General features: G+C 41.7%; 1 protein-coding gene across 1 annotated transcript; it reads right to left on the reverse strand.

The window, feature by feature from the left end:
• Window positions 1–374: 374 nt before the first annotated feature.
• LOC129776035 (uncharacterized protein DDB_G0281497) lies at window positions 375–9,870 on the reverse strand. Its single transcript, XM_055781404.1, has 2 exons — window positions 8,113–9,870; window positions 375–4,280 (listed from the first exon to the last, which is right to left on the reverse strand). Exons 1-2 carry the CDS (start codon window positions 8,415–8,417, stop codon window positions 3,434–3,436), a joined length of 1,152 nt encoding a protein of 383 aa, XP_055637379.1. The 5' UTR covers window positions 8,418–9,870; the 3' UTR covers window positions 375–3,433.
• Window positions 9,871–9,962: the final 92 nt, after the last annotated feature.

A 9,962-nucleotide genomic window follows, 5' to 3' on the forward strand; every position in this document is an offset into this window, starting at 1 on the left:
TACGCATCGATACTTTTTCCTACTATACCATGCGACATATATGCAGACTGTTTTACCCACTCCCCACTAATTTATCGTCTCCAGTGGTTCTATTTTTAGATGTTTTAGTTATTTTTGTTCTCTTCTGTGTGGCGCATCGAATGAAAATTGTGTCGGTAAATGGTGCAGTGCTCTGCTGAACCATTTCGCAGTCACCGATGTGATTCTAAAAGTAGACTGCGCTTGGTCTATCTGTCGTCGGTAATTTGAAGTTAATTTTATCGGAGGACGTGTTGGCGAAGCTGTTTTATCGATGCCTCTTAGCTGTAGGACATCTGCTGGTAAACGAGAAGGGGCAGTTCTTTTTCGTTCCGTTCCATTGCACAACCAACGCGTCAATTTATAAGTTTTTCCAGGTACATTTATTGTGAAGATAAAATTCTACTACAACAATAAGTGTCCTTAGGTGTGTGTATATATGTTGTTTAATTTATAATTTTTCGCATATATTTAATTTAGATTGTAGCACACATGGATGCCGCTTGCTTCTTCTTTGTTATATACTTAATCATCATGTACAATTCCTAACCGTTGTCTATTTATATAGAAGATAAATTAACTCAATAAAAACGCAGCAACTGAACTAAAATAGAGGAAAGAAAAAAAACGATTTACAGGAAGTGAGGTTGCGTTGTCCGACTCGGCGTTTGTCGGGCTGAGCAATATTGGTTTTAAAATAAAGATATAACAATTTTACTAGACTTTTATCTTTCTTCTTTGATGAAACAAAACATAAATAGAATCTAGGGGTGTGTGGAAGTGGAGCCACTCGTTGAGGATATAAAAATGCTTAGAAACCAAATGGATTCGATGCGCGTAGAAAATTCAATTTTGTTGCATCCTTTTTTGATTGTTTTTTATGACTCAACCTACCGACGATTACCTGAGAACTGCCATGTCGGTGGATTGGCCATATTTTGAATTGAGTCAGTGGAAAATGTGAGCTATTTAACAAACAAAAAAAAAAACGGAATAAATCAAAACAATAAAACTATATAGGAGACGATGGCTTGTAAACTTTGATTTTTTTCCTTATCTTTCGTACAAATAGTAATTACAATAGGTTCAATTACAATTCAACAAAGCACTTTGGGTATTTTATATCTTTTGTCTTGATTCCGTCATGCGTGTTTAAACTATCGGTTACAAATTTTGTGGTCCAAACGCATTGTTGGGAAATTGAAAACGATACTTTTTTTCTTCTCCTTTCTGGAGAGTTTTGGTCCTGAAGAACAAGTTGTCTCGTTGGAAACATCCGTTAATTTAAGTACTGACGATAGCTATATCATGGTAATGAATCGATCTTTTTTTTGTGCCATTTTGACTGGCTTACTTTGGCTCATGTAAGAGATTTTTTGAAGGAATAATTTGAATAGAAACAATATTTTTTTGTTCTTCAACTGAATTGAGATTGCTACGCAATCTCAACGCAATTGTTTGTTGATTAGTGCACTTATCGCGGAATGTTTACTTTAACAAAAACAATTCTTACTTGGTTGTTTACGTTTTAAAAGGCGACTTTTTCTTTGTTTGGCAAACAAATTAAAGCAATTGACATTGCATCTCTCATCGACATGTTATGGCGACAAATGTTGTTTCTACATATTTCTCTCTTTTTTTTTTTGGTTAAATAATAATGCCTTCCCGTGACTGCTTGATGTTTTTTTTATAAATGTCGACCATTTGAGGGTATTGGTTTGATCTCCAACGCAGGTTCATGTACACCTATAGACAGGATCAATGGTTGGTTCCAGGTTCGTTCTAGGATAATGGTGAGAATTGAAACCTAATCATACAAGCTTGGTCTTTTCATAACTTGGTTTCATGATTTGAATTTCAGAAACAGGTGTTACCCACTTAGCGATCTTCCGACCAGAGAGAGGTTGGGGAAAGGTAAAATTGTGTTAGTACAATTTCGAATCTCTTCTCGCTACACATTGGAATAGTTTGGTTTTTGTGTATTTTTACTATGTGTGACGATTTTTTTTTGCTAAAATCTCGCATCATATTCATTCTTACACGCTAACTGGTTGTGTTGCTTTGCTCCGCTCCAAATCCAGACATTACACGCTATAATTCTTTTTTTTTACTATTTATCGCTAGCTTATGCATCTTATGGCTAATATCACAGACTTTGTTTACTATGAATTTTCCTCCTCCCGTTGAGAATTCGCTACCCGCGCTGCCCACCGCCATGGTGCGCTGATATTGGAAGGAGGGAGGGGTGCAGCGAAGGAAAACTTTCATTTTTAGCCTAGTTTGTAGGTCAGCAAAGAGGAAAACACGCCTGCTTGGTGATAGAGGAAAGCTCCCAGAGAGTGGAAGCATCGATTATCGTTTTTTTTTGTTCCGGGGCGACATATTAGAATGGATACAAATTAGCGAGTTTTGAATGAATGGTTAATTTTGGCATCGACTACTGAGTGTCCGACTGAGAGACACACCGAGCAAAGTTTAAAAAAATATATCGAAACAAAAGCAGCGACATTCGCCTGCATTTTTTTTTCTTTCGCTCTGAAATGTGCGAAGAAGCGCACACTCTTGGATTACTCAACCGTCGTGCGGTTTGATCGGTTTTAACTAGTTTCTTTTCTCCTTTTCTCTCGCGCCGCCTTGGCTTCTTCGATCCGCCTGCGTCTAGAAAACGCGCAACCGTCAAACGGACACACCGATGCTAAACAAACCAAGCCGAGAGCGCGCGCGCGTTCCGTCGGGGGGAGTTTTTCTTACACTTTCACTTACATTTTTCCTCGTTTCTATAATTTAGCAGCGCTGCCGCCACCGCCGCCGCGCGCTCTTGGAACGTGGAGTTGGCGGGCTGGTTTGGTTGTTTTTCTGCTCGCTTGCTTCACACAAGCTTCGCAATTTGTGGCAGGCGACACCGTCGTGGCAGCAAGTGTCTGCCGCCGGTGTGTAATTGTAATCACTGCTTGGCCTGCTGCTGCGTATGCATTAGGAGGAGGGTGGGAATATGACGCGAGAATGCCGCGACGTCTCGAACGCAATCAAAGCAGGCGAATCTCATTATGCGCGTTTAATTGCTGTACAAATTTTCGCTAGGTTGATTTTTTTTTCGTTAAAGGACCACAACAACCTTGTGTCCTTGTTGGGTATTTGTGTTTTTGCCTAGGAAAATAATGATATAAATATTTCGATAATGCTAACAAATTGGACTTAAATAATGATGCTATGTGCTTATCGCGGGTTTGTTTTGTTACGAATAAGTTAAGATTAATGCATTTGTTTTTCTGTTTTTTGTTGAAGGCTGCTGCTTTTGTGTTAATCAAAATTATTGTTGTCATTGCAGCTCCCCAGTTATCCAACCATGGCAGCAGCGGGTCCATTGGTGGTGGTGGTGGTGGACGTAATTGGGGATATGTGCGTTGGCCTATTTTCATGTCTCTAACGACGTCACCACCAGATTGTGGAACACGCTACTAGTCTCGCCACTCATCATCATAGCCGCCTGGCCGCAAGAGTCGATATTGCCGATAATATTGCAACCGGTCGCGGACGAACCGGCCATGGAGCTTCCGGCGGCTCCTATCCTCAGTGCGTCCATAATTACCTCGAAATCTTTCTGGTGGTGATGGCTTTGGTTTGTGAGTTCGAGCGCTACATTCAGATCCGGTAGCGAGTGAAAGGGATGATGATTATGATGATGATGATGATGGTGGTGATGATGATGCTGATGCTGATGCTGGTGATGGTGATGTACGATGCCGCTGCCATCGAGAAGGTCTAGCTTGGTGCGTTTGGTGTCTGGTAATAATGGGGTGGTTGAAGCCGAGCTTCCGTTTAGCAGGTGAGAAGGACAGTCATCGATTCCGCTGAGCAGTCGATTGCTGGGTAGGTAGAACTGAGATAGGGCTTCCCGCACTAGACGATCGTTGTCCTCGTCGTCCATTTGCGAAAACTTGCGTTTGCGAGAGACCATTGCCTGTTCCAGCTGCTCGGCACCTTGCGTGATCTCGGGGTCTACAAGAGGCATTGCGGCGTCCAGTGCACAAAGCTCCCGGTCCAGCGTCTCCAAATCAGTCTCAACCGAGGATGATTTTTTAGCAGCTTTGCTCTCTGTCGATATTGCAGATTTATTGCTGCTACCGTTGCTCTTGGATTCTAGCACTTTATGCTGGTGGTTGCTATTATTATGATTCTCGTTATTTCTATTGTTTACATTAGCACTGTTGTTATTGGTAGAGTCGATATCCGAGGTGTTGCTGCCGTTCAATCTGCAAGAACTAGAGAGAAAGAACATAGAATCAGAAAAAAACCAAAATCGGAATGATTGATTTGAATGAATTACTATCACATGATCTCCTAATATGCCGAAATATGCATGGTTGACGTACGCGTCAACTGCGTTTTCGATTGAATTAAAATAACAAAACTCATAAAACCCTTCCGGCTCACCTTTGACCGTTAATATTTATTAAAAAATTGGTGGGTTATATCTATGCTACATTATCGGACAAAACATTAAAACAAAACAAATCACTACTCAAACAAATAAAAAGTGACAAAACATTGGGAAAAAATAATTCGGCTGTTTCGAATGCTGTGTCGAATGTTGTTTCGACCGATTTTCGAAGAAAATTGATTGTTTCTCGGTGGTATTTTGTGTGTTTCGGATCCTGGTAAGTATTTATCATGTAAACAAGAAGTATGTATGGTTTTATTTCTCGAATTCTAGTTGAAGTCAACGAAAAAAGGATCACGCGCATAATTGCACGAAAACAAAGCGGATGGTCATCCGCAAAACGTCCAAGGCAGGCAGCAGCTCACGCAGAATCGGAGAGTACTTGGGACGATCCAAAGCCTTCGTGTTTAATGCCCTCCATGACAGCAAAAAAAAAAATCCGAAACGACTGGACGCCCAAGGAAAACGACCGCCAAGGATGATTCTCCATAAAGCGAGCCGCCAAGAAAGATCCCTTCAAGGCCTTGAAAAAAATCCGGGACGAACTGAACTTGTCCTGGAGTTCCCGGACAGTTCAGCGGCGGCTGGTGGAGCAGAAGCTAGGCGGTAAAAGCCCCCGAAAGGTCCCGATGCTGACGCCGAAGCATCTGAAGGCGCGGTTGAAGTTCGCGAATGACCACTTCGATTGGATCGGTCCGGAGAAAGAAAAGTAGTGGCGAAATATACTGTGGTCGGAAGAGACGAAGGTAAACCTCATCGGCTCGGACGGAAAAACTTGGGTCCATCGTCCAATAGGCTGTGCTTACATGCCACAGTATACCACGAAGACATTCAAGCCTGGAGGAGGAAACATTATGGTGTGGGGTGCTTCTCCTGGCACGGGATTGGCCCCCTGTACTGGATGGATAAGATCATGGATCAGTACCTCTACACTCAAATCCTAAGGGGTGTATAGCTTCCACACGGCAAGTGGGAAATTCCCCTGAAATGACAGTTTTCGCCGAATAACGATCTGAAGCACACCGCCAGGATAGTCAAAAAGTGGTTCCAGGATAACAAAGTCGACATCATGGAGTGGCCTTCGCAATCACCGGATCTGAACCCTATAGAGAACCTATGGGAGTGCGTGAAAAGGTCGGTGTACACGGAGAAGTCGAAGAATAAGCAGACACTGTGAGATACGATCCAACCATGTTGGTACGCCATCCCGGTCACCACGTGTCAGAAGCTGGTGGAATCCATGCCGAACCGGGTGAGTGAAGTGATGCGTAACAAAGGTTACACGACCAAGTACTAACCCTAGGAGCTTTTCACGGTATGAATTTTCTTGCTTTTTATACGATGAATTTTAAAACCAGTCTTAATTTTTGTCGCATCATTTTAGTTGTTGAATATCCTTAAAACGAATTTTTTAATTGTTTTAACTACAGATGTTATAAATTTCCTTGAACAATACAAATAAATTATTATAAATGAATTTAAGCACTGGATTGGATTCTTTTTTTTTCTCAAAGTTTTGTCACTTTCTTCTTTTGATTGAGCAATGGTCCTAATGTTTGGTCCGACACTGTAAAACCGCAAGGTTGACGTGGGTCTATCGTTGGCTTAGCAATCATTTGTAACCATTCGTTTGTGTTTTCAAATTCAATCGAATTTAATAGTTTTGTTTTGTAAGCAAAGAATTTCAACAAATGCCATTTAAGTTCAATTCATTCATAGTGATAAATTATGTTCTTCGTTACAAGTAAATTTAATGATCGTTCTTTTACCTTTGGTATGATGCCTAGGATTTCCAAAATATGTGAATGTAAGAATCGTTGAACGATCATTGCATTTTACATTTCCCTCTGAAGTTATTGCATCTCTCAAGTGTACGTACTTCTCGAACCGCGAATTTGCTTGATAGGATTTGATGAACCTCAGGCACTTAGTTTCGACTTTGGCATGTAGGACCAACGCATACTGTTGAATCCATCGACGTCACGCAGCAAATGATTATCATCAACATTTTGCCTAATCATCCAATCCAGTCTAGAATAACCGAGTCACAAAGGCACACAAAATACTGCACAAAGGCAGACGAGTACAAAGGTACTCGCAACTTGAATGTATTTGCATAGCCGATTTTCCCAGGCTCCTTGGTTTGGAAGGCCGTGTTAGGGAAACAAGTTTCGTTGGGAAGAAATGTACAAAATTGTACGTTGTGTCGAATTGTATGTAATATATACGTTATAATTTTGTAGGTCTTGAAGTGTTTTGAATTTTTTTTTCAAAAAAAAAAGATCCGCAAATCCCAACTTAAAAACTATAAGACCTACAGAACTTTTGTCAGACAATGAAATGTAGGAAATTGTTTAAGTTTTCATTGAATATAGCAAATAAATTTCGAACAAAAAAATTACATTAGAAAAAAAATTTAAAATTAAATTTCGTTTTTCTCAAAAACATATTTTTTAAAATTCTGAACGATAATAATATGAATAGTCTATACAACTATCAAAAACTCCTAAGACGAGTTGGCCTAAAATTCGTCCATCGTCATATCGAAGTACCCCTGTATTTGCAAAGCCGATTTCCCCAGACACCTAGGTTTGAAAGTCGGTGTTAGGGAAACACATGGGAACTATGGGAACAAAAATGCCCCCGACTTGCATGTATTTGCAATGCCTATTTCCCCAGGCTCCTTGGTTTTAAAGTCTGTGTTGGAGAAACCGTATTTCGCTGTTGCTCTGGATGCTGCTTGACATTCCACAATTATTCAATTGTTTATCTCATTAAAGATAACATTTTATTTATTGCGATAGATGCGTGCAAATATCTACTATCAGTTGATGCAAAAATCTTTCCGATCTATTAGGAAAGGTTCGAGTTATAAGCATTCAAAATGTTTCATTTTGTCCTACATTTTCTGTGTTTAGATTTTCATTTTATCCCCCAAATATTCCTGTTAGACGTCGTGCCACGTCAAAAGAGACAGATTATTCTATATAAATCGTTTACAGTCGTGATTATTCAGATGAAAACAAGAAACAAGCATTTTCCATCACTGAATGGTGTTGGTGGTTACGTCAACCATGCATATTTGGGCAGTAATGGGCAGCAGCACTGGTGTAAATGAATGAATGTGTTTGTGTCGAGAAAGCAATGACGTTAGCTGTGCATCACATTACGGAAGACGATAGGATGCGATAAGACGACGCGTCGGGCGTCGTCACGAAACGCATTGATTCCATTTTTCTTCTAATCGGGGAGATGCCTTATGGAGAGACACACGAAAACCATTCGCCGTAGCATCGATTTTGTTTGTTGCTCCCATCCAAAATGCCAACCACAATTCTCGGTGGCTATTTTAAGCTATGCTCACTGACTTTCTTCGCTATTTATATCGGCGATGGGTAATTCGCATTTTTTCCTCCTTTTCACACACTATTTTTGTATCGCACTCTTACTCTCACTATCGTTTTCCGCTGTTATAGCAATGGGAGAGTGGGCCCTGTCCGGTGGGCAAGAGCGGTGTGTGAGTAAGGTGATCTATTTTTTACCCTGAATCAATTTCAATTTCCCCTTGTCTCTCTTGCTCAGCGTTAATCGAGTGAAATGCAATATGTGAGGATTCTGGCCCATGGTGAGATTTAACCGCCCTCGGTACTTACTTGGTCAGCTGATCCATCATGAGATATTTGTGCTGCTTCTCCCGTCGGATGTCATCGGTGAGCCGGGAGTAGGTGTTGTTGATGCAAACCGAGCGACGCAGATTCCGCTCCGAGTCCTTGATGCGCTCGAGTTTGTGGACGCAGAGCTGCAGGATTCGTTTGCGCACTTCGCGCATCCGTAGCTGCGCTGAGATCATGGGAACTTTGGGCCGATTGCGCCGTATGGGCGGCGAGGTGTACGGTGGACCGAACATGTCCGAATCATCTTCCGCGACGTTGGAGGTGTTGTTGCTTGGCAGAGTCATGCTGCGGAGAGGCTGTTGCTTACTATCTAGCTCAAAGCGGATCAATACAATCCCCAATTTCAGCTCGCTAGCTGCGCATACACTTTTTTTCCGGTGGCTTATTGAGCCGACAAAATTGTTAGTAAAATATTTTTCTACGAATTACACTGTGCCCCGTTTGTTTCTGGGTGCTTTCGCCTCGTCTCTATTTCATATCTCAACGACTGAACACTTCACTTGCGATGATGCCGCGCTGCGTTGCTGCTGTTTGCCAGCTCGTAATAGTTTCTCTTTTGTTCAATCACAGTCTCTGTCTCTACTACCAATAGATTTCACAATCAAACGCGTACGCTAGCGTTCTCGACCGCAGAATAATCCTAGCTTTTCGGAGAATGCGAGACCGCGACCATTTGACCACCACCACTGGGGATGAAACGTCCGCTCTAATGCGATAAACGACTGGGTGCGGGGCTCACCGCAACAGGAACGATAAATATCCGGTCTTCACTTGGATGGACCACCACACCACACTTCAACCCGCCGTGCGTTTGTTGATCACTTTTTTTGTTTTGTGTTCAGTAGTTCACGCTCTAAATTCATTCACTCACTTTTTAATTTTGATTTAAATAGTTATTATGGTTTCCAGTCCCCAACAAAACTACTGCTCGGTCGGACGGTTAGTGGGAGGGGTGGCAGATGGGGAGATGGAGGAGGGTCTAGTTTTATTTTTCGCTCTCTTTCGTTGAACGGCAATTTTTCGTCTTTCTTCTGTACTTTTGCGTTATTTTACGGAGCTGCCGCGCTGCTGCTGTTGCTCGCGTTAGACTTTGGCTTCTCTTCTTCTGTTGCTGCTGCCCCTTCGCGAGATACGACCTTGCCGCTAGCTAGCTTATTAACCGTTGTAAGACACAAGATTTGCTGCTGCTGCTGCTGTTGCTACTTTACTTTTTCACTCCTCTTTTCGCTTCACACTTGCACACTTGCGTTTTTCTTTTCTTTTCGCTTTATTATCGCTCACTCTTAATATTCGCTCTATTTTCGGAGAGCAGTTAAATATTTTGTAATTGAGATGTCTTTGATGGTGCTTCTTGTTTTCGCGGTGTTACTCCCGGAAGATGGTTTTCACTTTCGGCACTATCGAGTCCCTTTTTTCGGGGAAAGTCCGTTCACCGGTTATGGGTTTTGCACTTTATCAATCCTTACACTGTTGCACTGTATATCCTTGCAATCAAGTCCACTAAGACACTAAGTTGACCGATAATTGTACTCCTGTCCTTGTGTGTTGGAATTCCTCTGTCCCAACTGATTAGGATTTTTCGAAAAATTTCTCGATGCTATTATAATTTTTTTTAGATAATGCATTTATGCTGCTATTGTAATAATTTGTATATTGAATTGACACGCGACCTCGATTGACGGAGGAACACCAATTTTGCGTGCTACTCGCTCATGTGCTGATCTGAGACTGACGAGGGCGACAACACCAACCGTAGTGCCAGAGTGACTCGCATTGACTCGTACACAAACCAATTGGTCTCTATGCTTTGACGAAGCGCATATAGCATA

The sequence above is a fragment of the Toxorhynchites rutilus genome, chromosome 3 (genome assembly GCF_029784135.1).
Source record: "Toxorhynchites rutilus septentrionalis strain SRP chromosome 3, ASM2978413v1, whole genome shotgun sequence".
Classification (NCBI taxonomy): domain Eukaryota; kingdom Metazoa; phylum Arthropoda; class Insecta; order Diptera; family Culicidae; genus Toxorhynchites; species Toxorhynchites rutilus.